General features: G+C 40.0%; 1 protein-coding gene across 2 annotated transcripts in view; it reads left to right on the top strand.

The window, feature by feature from the left end:
* The window catches only part of SLC30A5 (solute carrier family 30 member 5), a 53601-nt gene that overhangs the window by 1229 nt on the left and 31261 nt on the right, over positions 1-21111 (top strand). Inside the window, exons 2-4 of one of the 2 annotated variants that reach the window (XM_072606454.1) lie at positions 17177-17299; positions 18133-18199; positions 20977-21062. In XM_072606454.1, the coding sequence (XP_072462555.1) occupies positions 17177-17299; positions 18133-18199; positions 20977-21062 (276 nt within the window). Of the gene's footprint in view, positions 1-17176; positions 17300-18132; positions 18200-20976; positions 21063-21111 lie in introns of those variants that run through there. The other variant, XM_072606455.1, reaches the window with a different exon arrangement.

Raw genomic sequence — 21111 nt, 5'->3', positions numbered from 1 at the left:
TGACGTCAGAGGGCCGCTGTTACATTGTATCGGTAATTGTGTGGGCGTCCACAAGGACTGGGCAGAGGGGGCGGGATTTCGTGATTAGAAGGTGGCTCGGAGCCTTAGGGTTGTGTTTGGCAGGGTGACCCTGGGAGGACATGGGGGCGTTAAGAATGAAAGCAGTTTTTACCAAGAAATGTAGCAAAGAAGAGGAAGATGAGGTGGGACATGGGAGGGAGATGGGAAGTGGGACAGCGAGGGATGTGCAGCTCCCCTCCAGCGCCCCAGCAGTGTTCCCCTCAGAAATCCTGCTGTGAAACCTCAAGCAAAGCCTGGTCTCTTAAGGTCTGTCTACATTCTCACTTCATACGTAGTTGGAAGAATTCCCAGCCTTCCCACTGTGCTTGGGACTGTGGGAGTCAGGCAAAGGGTTTCTGATATCTGGGGGAATGGATTTGGAGGAGGGTGGAACAGCTCATCTTTGTCATCACATTGTAGATGGTTTAGAGAGGATCATTGATGTGCCTTTCTCCTCTTTCTGCTGTTTCTTTTTTTTTTTTTTTAACATTTATTTATTTTGGGTTTTCAACATTCATTTCCACAAAATTTTGAGTTCCAGATTTTCTCCCCATCTCTCCCCTCCCCCCCATAACCCTTGCATTCTGGTTACCCCTTCCCTCCATAGGCCCTCCCTTCAGTCACACCCCTCCCTTCTCTTATCCCCATCTTCTCTCTTTTCTTCTAGGGCAAGATAGATTTCTACACCTCATTACCTGTATTTCTTATTTCCCAGTTGTATGCAAAAACAATTCTCAACATTTGTTCCTAAAACTTTGAGTTCCAACTTCTCTTCCTTTCTCCCTCCCCACCCATCCCCACTGAGAAGGCAAGCAGTTCAATATAGGCGATATATGTGTTGTTTTGCAAAAGACTTCCATAATATTCATGTTGTGTAAGACTGACTATATTTCCCCCTATCTTATCCTGCCCCCATTTATTCTATTCTCTTTTGACCTTGTCCCTCCTCAAAAGTGTTTACTTCTAATTACCCCCCTCCTCCCATTTGTCCTCCTTTCTATCATCCCCCTCACCCCACTTGTCCCCTTCTCCCCTACTTTCCTGAAGATTTTCATACTATATTTAGTGAGTGTGTTATTCCCTCCTTAAGCCAAACAGGATGAGAGTAAGCTTCACTTTTTCCTTCTCACCTCCCCCCTTTTCTCCTCCATTGAAAAAACTTTTTCTTGCCTCTTTTATGAGTGATAATTTGCCCCATTCCATTTCTCCCTTTTTCCTCCCAATACATTCCTCTCTCACCTCTTTATTTTTTTAGATATCATCCCTTCTTATTCAACTCACACTGTGGTGTGTGTGTGTGTGTGTGTGTGTGCGCGCACGCACGCACAATCCCTCCAACTACCCAAATACTGAGAAAAGTCTCAGGAGTTACAAATATTATCTTTCCATGCAGGAATGTAAATGGTTCCCTTCTCCTGGGTGAAGGAGCCCTCTCACTGACCTTTGAAACTGTCTGTGGTGTTTGTGGATTGAGCAATCTGGGACTGCAGCTGCTGCTAATCACACCCTGAAGCCTGTTTTGGGTCCTGTCTCTGCCGCCTGGGCTTTGCTCCGTGCCCAGTGCAGCAGACCTTTCCTCTTCGCCTTCCAGGCTGTCTTGGACTGGAAATCTCTTTTACTTGTCATTTTGTGGTTTCTGCTGCTCTACAGAGTCATTTTTTACAGGTATTTTATGGACTGTGTGAGGGAGCTTCTATAGGTCTGTCTTTCTACTCTGCCATCTTGGCTCCCCCTTAACACCCCCTTTCTGCCATTTCTTCTCCAGATTTTTTTTGTTCTACCTTTATCATCCTTTTCTTCCCAACTGTGTTCATATTTCCCCTATCTTCATCAAATTCTCACTTTATCCATCCATCCCTTTTAGTCATCATATATCTATCCTCTCTTTTGTGGCTAAACTCCTTTTTGGGCTTCAACAATAGGAGCCTCTACACTCCTTTTGGTCACCCACAATAGGACCCTCCACTTCTTTTCTTTTCACTGTCTTCTATAATCTTTTTATCTAGCTTTTGGCTTCCTTCCACCAAAGCTGTGGCTTGAGTTGCCAGTGATCCCTTAATTTCCAAATCTAACGACCGTTCCTCGATCCTCATCCTTCTTGCCCTCTCTTCAGCTTTTGATAGTCAGTCACCTTCTTTTCCATGATATTATCTTCTCTTGGCATACTCTTTTCTGTTGATTCTCCTGCCTGTCTGACCCACTCAGTCTGGATCTTTAGGTCACATCTACTAACCAAGGGTGTCCCCCAAGAATCTTTCTTGTGCTTTCTTCCTTTTCTGTTTTACTTGGTGATTTGATCAGCTGCCATGAATTCATTTTCTTTATGGAGATGATTCTCAGATCCACTAAGCTAGTCATTACCTCTGTCAGCACCAAGTATTGCATCTCCAGCTGCCTATTGGACATCTCAAACTGGAGATCCCTTAGACATTTTAAATTCAACATGTTCAGAACTGTACTCATTATCCTTCCCCCCAAACTTTCCATTTCTGACTTTGATATAACTGTCATGGGCACCACATATACAATCAGTTGTCCAAGTCTTATCAGTTGTACGTCTCTTATACATACCCTCCTCTCTCCTGTGACACTGCCATCACCTTGGTGCCTGCCTACATCATCTCTTGCTTGGATTATTGTAATAATCTTCTGAGTAGTCTTCCTGCCTCAAGTCCCTTCCCCCCTTCAAGTTATCTTCCCCTCAGTTATCAGAATGATTTTCCTAAAGTGCAGATCTGGCCATGTCACTCCTCTTTAGTAAACTACCAGTGGTTCTCCTTGACCTCTGGGATCAAACACAAAATATTCTTTTTGGCTTTTAAGGCCTTTTATAACCTGACATCTTCCTCCTTTTCCAGACTTTCTTACACCCTCCTCCCCCCACATACTCTACAGTCCAGGGACACTGTGCTTGCCGTTGTTCCAGTCATGTCAGCCTGTGTGCAGTCTTTCTTTTTTCAGAGGTTTTTATGGTTATTAGGAGCTTGAGAAGACATTTTATACCATGTAGTAGAGCTCCTTATCCTCCCCACAGGTTAGTGTATTTGGAGATTTTTTTAAAACTATATATGGGGAGTACTGATTCTGCATAATCCACATACTTGATAACTGTCCCTCTTTGCTGCCGACAGTCATCAGCATTTAGTCTTTAGTTTAAGCATGTTATTGGACTCAATTAAAAATTAATCTTTTGCTGAAATTTGGAATATCATTAGGAACAAAGAAGCTTAAGCAAATAAATAGCAAAATTTCAAAGTCATCTTTGCATGTGATGCCTCTCTGACAGTCACCCGTGACATCTGTTCATGATGATGGATTTTCACTGTGTGACATGAAGGTAAGTGATTAACTTCTCTAAACTTCAGTTTTTCATTCTGTAAAAACAGGGAAATAATCTCTGTACTCTTTATCCATCTTCTAGATATATATATATATATCAAAATTTCCAAATTTTATAGGGCTAGTTTAAATATTAAATAATTCAGCTGACTTAAATCTAGTACCAGTGGTCTCTACAGATCTAAGGCACAGTCCCTACTCCTCTGATATCATCTAGTCAAGTCAATTTATTCCTAATTGCATACTACTTTATGGACTGTCGATAAGAAGTCTACCATTGTGAAGAAACTACTCTGTAAACTTTCAAGTGCAGTGGAAATATGAGTTATTGTTACAGTCTTGTTGGGGAAGTAATTAATATAAAAATAACTATGAAGACTAATTAGAATAGCTTTGTGAAGGAGGGGTACAAAGAAGGGTTGTGAGAGTTGAGAGATTATTTGAAGGCTAGATGCTAGCCCCATGGTGAAAGGGATTACTGGTCTGTATTTAATAGCCTCTTAAGGGCCTTCTAACTCTGAAAGTCTGTTGTTTCCTCTCATGCCCAGTTTCTAAGTCTTGAAGAGTCCATGTGCACAACTTCTGTAAATCTGTCCCTTTTTCTCCACTTCCACAGTCACTATCAGAGTTTAAGGCCTCATCAACTCTTTGGGTACTATTACAACAGACTCCTAACTGACTTCCCTTATTTCAGTCTTTCCTCTCACCAATCCATTCCCCCATGAAGGTGGTAAAATAATCTTCAGAAGGCACGGATCTGACTTCCTTGATCAAGAACTATTAATTTGCTCCTTACTGTATTTTGAAATAAAATAAAAAGCCTTCTTAGCCTGGCAACTAAGACCCTGTACAATCTACCTTCCCAGTCTTTATTTAACATTACACCTTCCACTCAGACTGGACACTAGATTGCACACAGGCTGCCCTTCAGTTGTCCATCATTCTTGCTACATGATTAGCCCATGCCTTTTTTCTAGTCATGTATTTCTTGGATACCATCCTTGTGTTACTTCTGTATGATTCTTTATAGTATGCTGTAGTCTCACAGCAGCCACACACCTTTCATTGCCCTTTGAATGATCCTCAGCTCCCCTTACTTGGAGACTGTCCCATTCCATAACCTGTATGTATTCAATATCACCAGAAGAATTTGGGGCCCATTAGGCAGAGATTGACCTTGTAATTTTATTCACAGAGTTCTTGGTGAGGACCTTCCTCTGTCATTGCAAATCAGGGCTTTCTTTTGAAGTTATAACTTTAGAGTTTTTTAGGGTACTGAGTAGAAGTGACTTGCCTAGGATAACAACCAATGTGTGTTAGAGGCAGGACTTAAACCCATGCTGCCTCTCATCACAGAAAGAATATGGTCCTTTGTTTCAGGAAAGGCTTGGGGTCATAAAAAGTCTGTATAGTTTCTCAGCAGCAAACCAGTTGGCTCTCTAATACAGTTCTATACAGTAAGCTTCGAGGTACTGTGTACTCTCCAGTATTGTTCTACACAAAAAGCTCAGCTTATCGTGTAGTGTCTATCCAAGATATATGTACTGACAGGTGAGCTCTGGGTTTGCCACTCTACTGAATAATGTAGTCTCAACAATAGACATTCTTTATTTACTTTTTTTTTTAGCGTAGATAGTGAAGTCAAATTCTTTTGAGTGAAGGAAATCCTGTCATGTTCTGGAGATTGATTTAGTCAGTATAATGTCATGGCTAAAAGAGGAACATCTAAAGGACCTCACCATCCATGGGACTTTGTGCTGGTCATGTCCATGACAGTTATAAAACACTTGGCAAGCTTACCCTTGTTTTATATCTGGCTAAATATTAATAATAAAAATTAATAATGAGAAGCTGCTATCAGTTTTACCTCTGTTGCATCTTCTATGGAGTCAAGTACAATTTTATACGTGAGAAATGTGTATTAAGACACCTAGGAGAAGAGCGTCTTTGCTAAATCAAACTCACTGTTATAGTCAATAAACAACAAGCACAGTAGAATCTCGTATTCTCTTTTCCCTTTCAGTCACTTGTGTGATGATGAACTTATGATCCACTGTAGAATATTGTTTATGAAGACTTACTAGTTCCCTTCCCATACTCTGATCAGAGAAACCCCCAATAATCTGTAAATTATTCTCATAAAAGTCTCATGTACCAGTTTTGCATTGGCAAAGGAAGCCACAGGTCTAGTCTTTCCCTAAAGACCCCCAGATTCTCCTGGTGTTATTATATGGATAAAAGTAGGCATGTGGATCATTAGTCTTTATGATAATATTAAAGTTCAGGGTTTTTCCACGTCATTCCTGCCTTCCCCTCTGAAAGATAAGCTGAGAATCAGTAACTCAGCTCCTCAAAATTGTCACCTCCATTGCGGACCTACACTCTTCATGCTTGGTCTTTCCTGTTTTCCCCAGCTTTACTTTCTTTAGTGCCATTTCCTGTGCAGAGCATCCAGATCTGTCAGTTTAGCAACTAAATGTGGTTGCTCCCCTGCCTTTGAAGATGAAAAGTTATATAAGTCTCTATGGGTCTTTTGTTGTCTGCTTCCAGTTTTGTCCTTAAATGCCCTGGACATGACTTGCCTAATTGAATCTTTCACTAAGCTTTCTGTAAACTTTTTGGATTCACTACTTTTTACTGTGTATATCTCAGTACTATTCATAATCTTCTGTCATCCTCCATATTTTATACATGAATTGATATTCTAAAGTGCCATTAGCTTTCCTATGCTTCCTTTTGGCAAGTAGATCACGTCTGGTGTTAAAGCAAGGCTCTTTTGGCCTATTAATGACTGTTGATATATACACATACATGTATGTGTATGTGAAACTTCTTTAGGAAATTATTATAATTGGCATTTATGTCTGTTCCTCCAACCATTTCCCACTTTTTTTTTAATCATCTACTTTAAATAGATCAGATTAGATTTGTTTTCGTGGCATGGAATACCTTCTCGTTTTTATTCTTTTAATTGTGTGTTTTCATCTTTGCCTCTAATGAGTTAATAGTCTAGCCATATACAGATAGCTTATTCAGGAATAATTCCCACATTAGTAACAGTAACTTCTTTATCAGATCCTAAAATATGGTAATGGATTATAATCATTTATTGAGTTCCCTCCAACAATGCAGAACGCAACCCATCCATGCATCCCCCTCCACTCTGACTTTTGTCTACATTCTATCACAGAGGCTCCATTCAACAGGTTGACAGCCTTCTTTGCTTTCTCCTGACATTTCGAGGGTATCAGTGGATCAGGCTGGCTGGCTGTTATCTTTTCATTATCTTGACATTTTTTATGCCTTTTCTTCAGAATTTTTCAATGTTTATACGTTACAGCCCACTTGCAACCACCACATGCCCCTCCGTTGCCCTCTCTGTTCAATACTCATTTTTACTATTTAGAGACAGTTGTATCCCACAATTTTCTGCCATTTAGCAACACCGGTAGACTGTTAGTATTAGAAAGATTGGCCTTCACTTTCACAGGAAACTTGGGGTCCAAAAAGGACCTTTGCCTTTTCCAAAAAGCAGTTCAGCTCACTCTTCCTTTCCACCTCTGGGCTTGTTTAGGGTTAGGCTGTACTTTCTATCCCAGGCATGCACAATGATGAACAGATTTTCTAAGGTAGCTGTCCAAGTGATGTTGAAATTTGAGCAATAAACATTCTTCCTTTATTTGGTTATTCCTATGCGAATTGATTGGCCAAACTCCTTTAGAAGCTTCCCCTCCTTCCCCCCGATGTTTATTATCAGAAGGTCATTGAAGGTATTTCTACTGTCAAAAGAATCTCAAATTTGATGTCTGGATGAGGCACACTGTGTAAAAAAAAAAAACTTGTAAAGTAGTAATTTGTTTTGTAAAATGATTTTTCATAATCAACAAACGATAAGCATAATGATCTTATATTTTCTACATCTTTCAGTTGTTAAATGATCAAGATGTGATTCGTTGCTAAATAGTTTGTGAATATTCCCCATAAATACTCTCATTAAAGATGTCTTCAATTCATGTATAAATGACACTTATAAAAATTTTGTATAAATGAGAGAGTAGACATATAGATGGGTTGCTTCTGATGTTTTCCCAGTTCCTTTTTTGTTGTTATTAATAAGGTCTGTGACCTCTGATACCTTCCCATCATTCAGATACCTTTCGTTTCTGAAAGTGCTCAAAACTGTCAGCTCCAGCACAGATCTCTTCTGTATTTCTCCATTAGTGTTTTCTGTAATGCCATTTCTAACTCTTGTAAGCACATTCAGTACTATGGATGTAGGGTCTAAGTTCATGATGGAGAAAAGAATTTATGGAGATGATTTTTTGGGTAAATATTTTTCATTTTTAGTCTGTTTATATAGTCCTTGCATTTTTATCCTTGAATGCCTTGAGGTTGATTTTTAGTTGGATATCTTGCCAAGTTTTGTTGTGTTTTTTTAACAAGTGTTAGCCCTCCACTGCTTCTTTCTGTTTTATGAGATGATATATGGCTTATAACTGTTCCCTCCTCTTTGTTTCAAAGGTATTACAGACAAGGTTATGATGTAATTTGTTGTTGTCTTTGACAACCATCTCTACTATTGGTTTAAAAATAGAGAGGTAGATCAGTGGAACAGATTATCTATGAGAGAATCAGAAACAATGAAACTCAATGATCTAGTGTTTAATAAACCTGAAAACATAAATTGCTTAGGAAAGAATTCCTTTTGAGAAAACTGAAAAGCAGAGTGGTAGAAGTTAGGCAACACCTTACTCCATATTTTAATTCAGTCAAGTCAGTAAGCATTTTTAAAGCACCTACATTTCAGTCACTCTGCTAAGTGCTGGGGATACAAAGAGAAAAGGCAGTCCCTCAAGAGATTACAGTCTCATGGGGGAGGACTACACACTAAAGGAAACTGTAGAGAAAGGTGAGGGAAAGTACCTGTCATAGGAGTATGATGGAGAAATCCAAAGGCTGTAGCTGGGTGGGAAATGAAAAGATGGCTGACCTGGGCACCCTCCTTAGTGGAGGGTTTAGGAGCTCTCTGCCTTCTTTTTTAAGGTAGAGAGACCCCAGAGGCAGAGGGTATTAGAGGTGTGAGTTGCAGGGCTGAAGTGATTTTCAAGGGTGTAGCGGGGAAGTCAAGAGGATTGCAACTAGGTGGGAGATGTAGTAGAATCAATTACCAAAAAAAATTGTTTTATAAACTTTGACAGGTAGTAGAAGCAGTTACAAAAGATAAAGCAGACAACTTTGATTACATCAAATTAAATGCTTCTATACAAACAATACACAGTCAAATTTCTGTGTAACAATTTAGTTTCCAAGGTTTATAAATAATTTTATTTACACACACCTCCTCCCAAAAGTCAGTAGAGAAGTGGTCAAAGAATGTGAACAAACAGTTCTCAAGAGAATTGTAAACTGTAACAATCAGATGAAAGAATGCTCTGTCACTAATAAGAGAAATGCAGATCAAAAGAACACTGAGGTTTCACCTCATATGCTACAAATTGGCAAAGATGAGCGGCAGTGTAGACACACTGGTATATTGTTGGTGCCGTGTATCACTATAGCTGTTTTGGAAAGCAGCTGGGAATTATGTAAATATGTATAATGTATCTTTTTATATTATATACAATATATAAATAGAATCACTAAAATGTCCATACCTTTTGACTGATTCTTCTACTAGACCCAAGTAGACCACTGATAAGAAGAAAGTCTGCATATGCACTAACATACTTATAATAGCACTTTTTGTGATAAAGCATCAGGGGGAGAAATAGATGCCCATTGGACTGGGGAACAGCTGAACAAATTGTGTTATGTGGTTGTGATGGAATTTAACTGTGCTGCAAAAAATGAAGGAAAATGAGTCAGTAAACATTTATTAAGCACCTACTATGTGCCAGAAAACCATACTAAGCACTGAGAATGCAAAGAATAACCCCCAAACGGTCTCTACTCTTATGGAGCTTACAGTCTAATAGGTGAGGCAACATGCAAACAATTATTTACAAACAAACTATATTCAGGATAAGTTGGAAATAATTTACAGATGAAAACATCTACAGATGGAAGGCATTAGCATTAGGAGGATTGGGAAAGGCTTCCTATGGATGGTACAATTTCAGCTGGAACTTGAAGGAAACCAGGAGGTGGAAATGAGGAGTGAAAATATTTCAAGGATAAGAGACAGCTTATAAAAATCTCTGGAATTGGGAGATGGAGTGTCCCTTGCATGGAACAACCAGGAGGCCAGTGTCACTGGATCAGAAAGTACATGGTATGGTGTTAGGGCTGGGTTATGAAACACTTTAAATGATGATTTTAGATTTAACCCTGGAGGTGATAGGGAGCCATTTTATTAAATAGGAGAGGGGAGTGACATGGTCAGACCTGTGCTTTAGGACACCCATTCTGATGGCTAAGTGAAGAATGGATTGGAGTGAGGAGAGGCTGGTTTGTTGTTTGGTTGGTTGTTGTCCTTCATTCTCAAAAAGGACCAAAATGATATCACTATGCTAGAGTCAAGTTTCATTGTGTCTGACTGTGGCTGATCAGACCAATATGATCTCTGAATGCTCTACCATGGGTTGGGCCCAGATAGGCTGTGTGAACATTTTGCACATCCTGCATTTCCTTTCGGCTGTTTCAGTTCTGCTTTGCTCACAGAGCATAGCACCTTCTCTGTGTACACACACCCTGCTGAGCGGTCCTGTGCCAGTGTCTCCCATGTCACACAATCAATTCCAAAGTTCTTGAGAGTGACCTTATATCGCTTCTGACCACTATGTGAATGCTTGTCCTGTGTGAGTTCTCCACAAAATAGTCTTTTTGGCGTTCTGACAATGAGGCCAGCTCATCAGAGTTGCACTCTGAAGCAGAGTTTGAATGGTTGGCAGTTTAATTCGAGTAAGGATCTTCAGAATCTTCCTAAGACAGTTCAAATGGAAGTGATTCAGTTTCCTGGCATGGTGCTGGTAGATTGTCCAGGTGTCCCAGGCATACAACAGTGAGGTCAGCACAATGGCTCTTTAGACCTTCAGTTTGATGATCAGTCTAATACTTCTTCTCTCCCATCCTTTCCTTTGGAGCCTCCCAGACGCTGAGTTAGTGTGTGTGTCGGCTCATTATCAGTGCGTACATCCCTGGAAAGTACACTACCAAGATAAGTGAACTTATCCACAGGATTCAGAACTTCTCCACTTACTGTAACTGATGGTTCCACATATGGCTGATGGAGCACCTGTGTTTTCTTGTTGTTAATTGTTAGACCAAAATTATCACAGGCAGCAGAGAATTGGTCCTGCAGATCAATTACAAGCTCCAGAGGCTGCATCGAGTATACAACCATCTGCAAACAAAATCATGCACCAACACTCCCTCCACTTTGGTCTTGGCTTGGAGCCTTTTCAGGTTGAAGAATTTACCATCAGTGCAGTAACTGACTTTGATAGTGTGTTCATTCTCATTGAAAGCATTTGACAACATCACGCTATAAAAAAGCATGGGAGCAAGCACACAGCCCTGCTTCACTCCATTGGTGACGAGAAAGCACAAGAGCATCGTCAGTTATCCAGAACGTAGGTCCCATGCTGTCGTGAAATTGACATGCTGTAATGATCAACTTCTCCTGACAACCAAGTTTTGCTTAAGCCCTCATGACTGACAGTGTCAAAGGCCTTGGTCAGATCCACAAACATTGTGTACAGACCTCTGTTCTGCTCCTGGCATTTTTCCTGGAGTTGTCAGGCAGCAAACACTGTATCAACTATTTGGTGGCCCTTTCTGAAGCCACACTGGCTCTCAGGTAGATGACCATCTTTCAGATGAAGGATCAGTTTATTAAGAAAGACTCTGGCAAGAATCTTGCCAGCAATAACTAAGAGAGAGAGACACACACACATGCACATACATCATCATAGGACAATTTATTTCCTTTACCTTTATAGAGATGGACAGTGGAGGCATCCTTGAACTTCTGGGGGATAACCTCCTCTTGCCATATAACTTGGGGGGGTAGGGTGTGTTTAGGGAGAATTAATACCTCTAGTGTATGCTTGCCAAGCCCTTTTCAGAGCTGCTCATCCGCCTTTGGTGTCTACCTGTTCTACCCAACTCTCACTTGGGGTTCCAAGATGCTATAGTATGCACAACAACCATACCCTGGTAAAACGTTTCAGCAGATGGACTAAACTGGATTGAGGGTAATCAAGGGGTCTCAAACCCATTGTTAAGTTAGGGGGGGTATCTACTCCAAGCATGTGAAAACTTCCCCTGGTGGAATGGATGGATGAGACAATTTATTCCAACAACCATGAAGCCAGTGGTTCTGTGGCACACTTAGAACTTGGTTACACATCAAAGACACCAAGGTCATCCACTGCATCCTGAGCCATCAGCAGTCATCTTAATACAGTCCTGCCACTGGACTGTGATGATTCTGGAGTAGTGAGGCTGATGACTTCGTGCAACTCTGCCTCACTGAAATCCAGTTTACACACAAATCCAAAGACATCACCCACACCATTTTACCATCATACCTACCTCAGAGACCTTTGGCGAAGTGACAAAGACAGCAGATGCAGAGAGATTCGTAACAGGTAGACCACCCAGCAGACTGTTGCAATAGTCTAGGCATGATGTGATGAGGGCCTTAACCAAAGTAATAGCAGTGTTAGGAGAGAAGGGAGCATGTGCAAGAGGTGTTATGGATCAATTGGCTTTGGCAACAGAGATGAGGGGTGAAAGAAGTCCAGAAGGATGCCTAGTTTGCAATTGTGGGCCCCTTAACTGTAACAGAGAAGTTAGAAAGAGGAGCAGGGGAAGGAGATAATGAGGTCAATTTTGAACATTTTTTCAGTAGACAGGGAAACGCTGAAACTTAGAGAGCAGGGATAATAAAAGGGACAGTCTGCTAGAGAAAATGGGGTGGAATGGGATCTTGTGAGCATGTAGATGCGTCTGCCTTGGCAAGGAGAAGGGCCTCCTAATGTGAGTGGTGCAAAAGGTATCTGGGTGGTGTGACATAGAGGGGAAGGGGGAAAGAGGGACCTCTCAGGAGCGGCCTGGTTTTTCTGTAAAACATGAGGCAAAGTTCTCAGCTGAGAAGGGGGTGGGGCAGTGGGGATGAAAGGTTTGGACGTGCTTCTGTGGTAAGTGGAATTGTGAATTGGGAAAGTGTAAAAGGATTGCTTGCAGCAGTAAGGCCTTGGTTTGCGGTTATGTAACAAATTTATGTAACAAAGTGGGGAAGGGGAAAGGAAGATCCATTTGTTAAACACCCACCATGTACTAGGCACATATTTTTAATCTCATTTGATCTTTACAACAGCTCTGAAAGGTAGGCTCCATTGTTCTTCCCATTTTTACAGGTGAGGAAATTGAAACTGAGACAGGTTAAAAGACTTGCCCAGATGCTTTGGGGTGACAGGATTCATAGGGAGGTCTTCCTGACTCCAAATTTTCCAGTATCCATTATATCACCTTACTTCCCCACCTTACCCTGCCAAAAAATGTATGACCCATGACTGAGAAATGCCTGAATAGGTTGTGGTGTATGAGTGTAATAGAATATTATTGTGCTGTAGGAATGAATTTTAAAAGCGTTTATTAAATAATAATGTGACAGTCACTATGCTAAACACAGGAAATACAAATGCAAAAATAAGTCTTCACCTTCAAGAAACTTACATTCTAATAAGGAAAAATAGTATATGGCAGCCACCTAAGAAGTTGTTGTCTTTTGTTCTCAAGGAGGACCATGACATCAGGGAGATGATGCCATGACTTGCAGTTAAATTGGATTTAAGTGAGGAAAGGCTGTGAAGAGTCACCAGCCTCACTTTCTCCTCCTGAGCCATCTGGGCCCAGTGGCAAAATATAGATCAGGATGAGTGGAGATGGCCTGGGAAGTATATTTTGGTTCAAAAAGTTACAGGAATGTTGAGTGGGATCCCAGGAATGTAGATGGAGAGACATATCCTTTACAGGAACAGTGGTTGCTGATTTGATTGTGGCTCCAGACCTCATGTTTGTGTGTGAGAGTGTAGGTCTGTGAGGGGGGTAGTCCCACGCACCTGGTGAGGAATACAGAGAATCGTGGAAAGACTTACATGGACTAATGTCAAGTAAGCAAAAATAGTAAAACAAAGCCCTACAGCATTGTAAATGGAAAGAATAACAGCGAAACAGTTGGAACTGTATACTCAAAATTATGATGACCATGCTTGGCCCCAAGGAAGAGAGAAGTGAGTGCTGCCCTGACATGAAAATATTCAAGGGTTCGTTGATATTTACTGTTGCTCATCATACTTCCTAACAGTCAGAGACATTTTAATAACTGGTTTATGAAAACCAATGGGCTGTGAATAGCCTTTCCAAAAATTGTATATACAGCAGAGCAGGATGGATATAAGTGGAAATGAATATATTTCACTCACACACACACTGTATATATATATATATAATGAAGAACTATATAAATATTACTTGTTGTTATCATTACTACCACTACTTTTCCCCATTCTTTACTACTACAAAGAAGGCCGCCCTAAATATTTTGATATATTTGGGGCCTTTCATTTTGTCTTTGTATTCCTTGGGGTATATACTTAGCAGTGGAATCACTAGGTGAAAAGGGTATTAAGATTTTAGGTACTTTCTACTTGTAATTCTAAATTGCTTTCCAAAACAGAAGGAAATATATACAGTCTGTGCAACTTTGAAAGTATGTTGAATTCCTTATACACTTTTTGTTAAACTAAGAAAAAATACTGTGAATTTTTTTTTTTTTTTTTTTTTTTTTTTTTTTACTACTAATGAAGTGGGAATGTCCCATGGCCTTAGTGGTAGAGAGAAGAACCCCACTACCAGCTTTCTAGTACCTACCTCACTTCCCTTCTTGGTTTTCACTGGTACAACTGTTCGTGGCTTCCTAGGGTTTCCTAAACCCAAAGAACCTCCCCCCCAAAAAAAGGAAGATCACAGATTCTTCACCCTTTTCTCAGTCAACAGTACACCAATTTATGTGTTTGATGAGAATTTGAGAGTTACTACGTAGCACTATCAGAAACATGGGATTTTTTTTTGCTGGGGGCGGGGTGAGGGGGAGAGATGATAAGCATTTATATAGTTCTTACTTTGTGCCTGGCACTGTGCTAAATGCTTTTACATTTCATTTGATCTTCACAACACCCTTGCAAGGTAAATGCTGTTATTAACCCCATTTTACAGTTGAGGCAAACTCACCATGAGTTGCCTAGGGCCCTATAGCTGGTCCCAAAGCTCTAAGGCAGTTGGAGAAGAAATGGAAAATTGCAGTAACAAATATGAAAAGTAACAGTAACGCAAGTCACAAAGTTTCCTATGGTTTCATCATGGCTTTCTATGACAACCAAAGGATATTTATACAGTGGTCTAGGCCTATTAAAGAAAGAGCAAGGAACAAGACATAAAGTAGATCCCTCCTTGCTCATCTCCCTTTATTGAAGAGATGGGAGACTATCAGAGTGAAATATTATCAGATATGGTTTATGTGTCATTTATTTTTTCTTTTGTTAAACAAGAATGATCCCTGGAAACAGAGAGGGGGCATTTTCAGGTATTACTGTGATATAAGAGTAAACAAAAAGCATCAGCAGACTTCTATTTAAAGAAGAAAAACAGGCATCCCTGCCATACAACCAGACCATCTGTGGCTGTTCTCTCTGTATTAGCTTAATCATGTGGGTACACTGACCTATAGCTCCCATTACGTGGCCTTTGATATTCTGGGATCATATCTATTTTTTCTGTTTCCTTGTATTCACAAGAAGTATCTCAAGAAACTTCTTGAGAGAAATATCTCCTTGGCCGACCATCTTGGTCATTACCCCCCCCTCCCCAGCCCCCCATACTTCCCTGACAGAGCCATCATACTGACAGCTGTATTGCTTCTTGTGGCCACGCTTACTGACCTGCTTGGTACCTGTCTCAGAGAAGGAGAGAGAGACTTTCATGCTGTAGGCCAGGCTAGCCCACCTCTGAGAGAAGTGCTGCTCTTTCATAGTGAGCTTCGTTTTATTCTTTCTCATTTTGGGGGGATTTCCCTCATATATCTCACAGACCTGCTCTTCTGCACCCAGGATGTGTGGGCTGCAAGTGCCAGAAGATTTTTTTAAGAGCTTCCTTTGGTAGCTGTCTGGCCACTTGTGGTTAAGACAATAGCCTGTATGGCTTAGACTTCTTTTTGTCTAGTGTCTTTAGCAGCCTTGCTCTTTTTGCTGCCATATTTCACCCTTCCAAAACGTGTTTCTTCATTCTAGGTGGCAGGAGTCTTGGGCTCTTTCTGCTCTGTAGTCCTCTAGCTCCATATTTCTCAGAATACATCATGTTGACTTCCCAAATATGACCTAGGAAAGTGCTTATTGTCACCTCAGAGTCAAGGAAATACTATTTGTTGTGTGGGATGGGGAAGAAGTGGAGATACTAGGGGAAACAATGTAAAAAAAGGATTAATAAAAAAATTTTTTTTAAAACCTCTTCTGAAAAGAAATCCTCTGAATCTAAGCCTCATATCTACTTCTACCTTAGACTCCGTCCTTGTCCTCCTGATCCTTTGAAATCACTGTTATTGTTAGCACCTAACCTCTATCCCCTTTGGCTCATCCTCTTAAACAGATTCTGTTATCAAGATCTTTTCAATCATTTCACCTCCCTTCTTCCCTGCTGTAGTTCAAAGTGCTTCTTCCATTCAACCCTCAAGAAAGGCTTCCCAGCAGAGGGCCTCTGTGAACTTGGATCTCTGTTCTCAGTGTGTAGATCTTGGACCCAGATTAACCCATAACACCTAAGTGTTCCTGCCCCAGTTTACCCAGTAAACAGGATCTTATTATTTATCCTTTGATAATAGTCCCCAGATTTTCATTTTTAGGACCTGTTGGCAAGGTATTTTATGGGAATATCCCTGACAGAGGCCTAACTTATTAAATATCATGATATGAAAGTTATGTTAGTCCAGTGTTCTTTAATGTAATAGTACTAAAGCTTGGTTCTTTGAAACTCTCTATAGTAGAATGAATTTCCGAACTTATTTTAGTCATTTTGGAAGGAAATCTTTCTAAACAGTGTGTATATATACACATATACTTTGCTTCCACTTTTTAAAATATACTAAGTGCAGTTGAATTTGTTCTTAGTGATAAAGGGTCGTAAATGCAAGGGTCAGCTTCAGGGAGAGTTTGGCTTTGTTGGGCTCTTTGACCCTCTGCTAAATGCCTGCAGATGACTGTTTGTCCGTTTGCCTGCCTGTATCAACCCCTTTGCGTCCTTCTGATTTGCAGCTTATGATTCCTTATGAGGTTGAAAACCTGATAGACGGTTCTGGCTGCCTGAAAGGCCCTTTTCACTCACTTGCTCCCATCTGTGTGTTCTGGATCACTCAAAATCAACGGTTGTTTTTAGTAAGTGCCTTTGATGTACCTGGCTAGACAACTGGAATACAGAGACAAAAGTAAAACAGTTCCTACCGTTCTGTTCAGTCAGTAAGATGCCTCTGGTCCCTTTTTTGTAACAGGAAGGAGTTTGGAAATTTGCTTTTGAAATGTAATGTTTTTGAAATATTTCAAAAGATGCTGAGACATAGAAGGTACTTCTTAAAATACATCGTAATTGTAAGATTGCATTGCAGCTCTGACCAGTGGATAAGATGCCTGTTTCTTTTATTGAGTTCTCAGAATCTGTTATTCTAAACTGTTTGTGCGAGTGGCTTTAGTAACACTAACACTTGGTATCCCTTTTTCTTTTTCAGATTCACTAAATACATTGTATTGCTGTGTTTCACTAAGTTTCTAAAGGCTTTGGGACTCTTTGAATCCTATGATCTCTTGAAAGTGGTTCACATTGTACAATTCATCTTTCTATTAAAACTTGGGTGAGTATTCAGAATTTTCTCCGAGGTTTTAATCTGATAGGAAATTCAGAATAGACTATATTATTCAGTTTGTAAAACCATTGGATACCTCTTGAAAAGTCATTGGCAAAGTTCCAAAAGTCTTACACCTGAATTAATACCTATAGGTTGAGAAGCCCTTTCCTCTCCCCTGCAAAAAGTGAAGCAAAACGCTGTTTTTTGTTTAACAGAAAGATATTTTGCTAGAGGTCATGCCAAAATGATTGACCTTTTGGGGCCTAAATTGAAATGCCAGGTTTCTTATTGTTATTGACAATACATAGAAAATAAATATAAATCTTTGTGCTTTATCATTTTTCGGGAAACTAGTTTTACTATTTATATGGAATATTCTGATTAGTATAATTACATATATTTAATATAAAATGACATAATTGCTTTTTTTTTTTACACAAATTCTATAATTTAAATGAATCAGTGTATTACTTTCAGATAACACGCTGGTGCATCCCTGCATTTATTAAATAACAGATGCGTGTGTCCATTCTTCCGTTCTGTTACATGCAGGCCATAATACATAAATTATCTTAATTACACTTGTTATTTTTGAGTACAAGGTGTGATTATAAAGTAGTAGATAATTAAACTAGCAGCTTGAGTAAGTTATAAGCTGATTTCTATATCTTGAGCAGTAATGAACGTTAGGACCAGTGTACCTTCCTCCCCATGACGATTGGTCTGAAGAGCAGTTATGCCCAGTGTTCATATGTTGTGCAATGTTGTTTAAAACCTGTCCTCAGTTTTCCTGATACCTTCACATCTGCTGTGATAATGTTTCATGTTTGCTTCAATAGGTCTGCATTTTTCATGGTTTTGTTTCAAAAGCCATTTTCCTCTGGAAAAACGATTACAAAACACCAGGTGAGTTGCCTTGTCTGTGTTGGGGAAGCATTTTTGTCTTGCCTCCCTGCCAGGTAAGTCAGGATAAAAATGTCCATCATTTGTCTTCATTTATTAAGAGTTCCTATACCAGATGATTTGAGTAAAAAGCTAAAAGATTTTAGACTCAAGAAAATTTTGACTGACGAAATTTTCTGAATAAATGAAACTAAACATGTATTGATACAAAACAAAATAAATTAATTCAGTAAACCTTAAGACGTACTGGAAGTTAAACTGAATGTAGTTAATATGTAGAGAATATTTAAACCTGATGATTATCATTGTTTTTAGTTTCCCCAATCTTCCATAATGAAGTCAAGTACAGCGTAATTGTTGCTGTCATTCAGGTCAAGAACACGTTAATTCTGTTGTGTCAAGATAAAGATTTCAAGGATAAAGGTGCTGGAAAAAAATAAGAAATGGGATATATAAAAATGTACAAAGTGTAAAAGTTTCGATAAGATGTGCAAACTGATTTGTTCTTTTTCAGTTGCAGCATTTATAAATTTAAGATATATACATTTGACATTTTGGAGCCCATCTTAGAATGTCTTTAACCTATTCTTGTTCATTGCATTGTTCTAGTAGAGGAAAAAAACATTTGATTTGGGGTTAAAAAAAAAAATCTCGTTTTAAATCCTGGTTCTTCTACCACCTATATAACTTAGAGCAGAGAACTTAACCAGACTGGCCTATGTTTTTTCTTTTTAAATTTTCAAATGAAGATCATCCTTCTCTCCCTCCTGTCAAGAAAAACAAAACCTGTTACAAACCTATATAGTCAAGTAAAAGCACATCTTAATCTGAACTCTCTCAGATATGTTTCATCATGAGTGTTCAGGAATTGTAGTTGATCAGTTTCCAGGATTTTTCTGTGTCTGATGAGGTTGAGGGGCGCTGGGGACCTCAAAATACCGACATGCCGGTTCCTGCTCGAAATACTCAACACAAGCCTTCTTAAAGCCAAAGAAAAACAGTTTATTAAAGATTCACCGTACTGGGTCGACTCTTAAGGAGCCTAAGCATTTGTAACGCTTGTATTCACAAGTGGGCTGGATGGAATCTCAGCTAGACAGAGTCTGAGCTGGATTGAATCTGAGCACCTTCATGGAGGCAAGATGGGACTTAAATACAGAAAAGACTGTAGGAGGGATCTGGGAGTGGTCTGGTAGTCTAGGGTGATGGGAGGAGGGGTTTAGGGAGGGTCTTGAGGAGATTGGGGTAACTAGTGATGGCCTTGAGTGGGATGTAGGTGGGGCAATCCAGAGGTAACTGACAATGGAAGGCCAGGCAGGCCTAGGGAAACAGATTTGAATATGAAAGATTCAGGAGGACCTGGCTACAAACCTGAGTATGAAAGGCCAGGTGAAGTGGCACGATTCAGGGGGAGCCTGTCTGCAAATCTGAGTATGAAAGGCCAGGTGGGGAAATTCAAGGGGAGTTCAGGGAGGTTTCCAGAGTCTCTGTGTGTATGCATACATGTGCACATATTTGGGCATGCATGTGTATATTTGATTTAATTAGCTTTGTAAGTTCCTGACCGGGGTTTGGGTCTGACCAAGAGTAAACTGTTTCTGGACTCCGCCGCTCTCAGACAACTGGCAAGCTCTTGGCTCAGAGTGGCAGAATTTTAGGCTCCCTTTTGGTCTGGGATTTCTGCTCTGGTTATCACTATGCAGGCTGGGCTAGACGCTGCAAGTAAGACCCTACTTTGTTCTGAAGGTCTGAGCCGCGCTGCTGCTGCTTGCTACTGCTGGCAACTTCTGAACTTCTTTCCACCATACACATAGTCCAGGACCTCCCTGCCAGGGAATGCTGCTTCCTTGGATAGTCTTCTCCCTTCACCCAGAATCTGTAACCTAGAACTGGGGTGCACAACAAAGATGCTAATTCATGTCTGTGCCCATTACCAGGACCCAGCGTTGGTGCCTCAGGTTGAGTCTGGTATTTCCTGTTGCCTCTCCCTGAGTGCTTGTGGACTTCAATAAAACACAAATTGTAAGAGCTAGTAATGATCCTAGCTGACCCGCCCTGTACTAAGCACTTTACCGTCATTATCTCATTTGAACCTCACCCCAGCCCTGGGAGCTTGCTGCTGTTGGGTTATCCTGTTTTACTAATGAGGAACCTCAGGCAAACAGATGTTAAGAGATTTGCCCCAGGTCACACAACTGTTATCTGAGACTGGTTTGAACTCAAGTTTTCTTGACTTCAGGTCAGATTCTTGTTGAGCAAGCTCTAAATTCTGTTCGAATTGATAGGTACTTTCTGCAGTCTAGCACAGAAGATATTTCCAGCATATTATAGTTTGACATGCATTTAAGACCATTAGCGCAATTTTTTTCTCCCCTTCCTCTCTCTTCATCTGTAGCCTCCCTGCTCCTCTCCCTCCCCTTCTTTGGGTAAAATTATACTAGCACGTAGTAATGAAATACAAAAGAAAAAAGCTGTCAGGTAGTATTAAGGACTGCCATACCAACGTTTGAACGTTATGGAAGTTTTAACCATTCAAAATTTATAAGTATGTGAAAGAATACTTGAAGCTCTAACCAAAAATTATGAAAACGAGATATACAGAAGGCTGTTTTTTCCCAGCTCTAAAATGTGCTAAACAGATGATCCTAATTTTTTTATTTTGAGAGTGTTATATTTTGCCCATTTAAAATTTTTCATTATCTTCCTATTTTTAATATAAGGCTATAGTGTTATCTTAATGGTTTCTATAACTGAAAAATTTTAATTTTCACTTTTTGCAGTGGATCAAAATATTTAAACATGCTGTTGCTGGGTGCATCATTGCGCTTTTATGGTTTTTTGGTCTCACTCTTTGTGGACCATTAAGGTAAGTATAGATTTTTTTACAAGTTTATTATGTGAAGCAGCATTGATTA

The sequence above is a fragment of the Notamacropus eugenii genome, chromosome 4, assembly GCF_028372415.1.
Source record: "Notamacropus eugenii isolate mMacEug1 chromosome 4, mMacEug1.pri_v2, whole genome shotgun sequence".
NCBI lineage: Eukaryota > Metazoa > Chordata > Mammalia > Diprotodontia > Macropodidae > Notamacropus > Notamacropus eugenii.
Note: the sequence above shows the minus strand (reverse complement) of the source record. Positions and strands in the feature narration are given on the sequence as shown.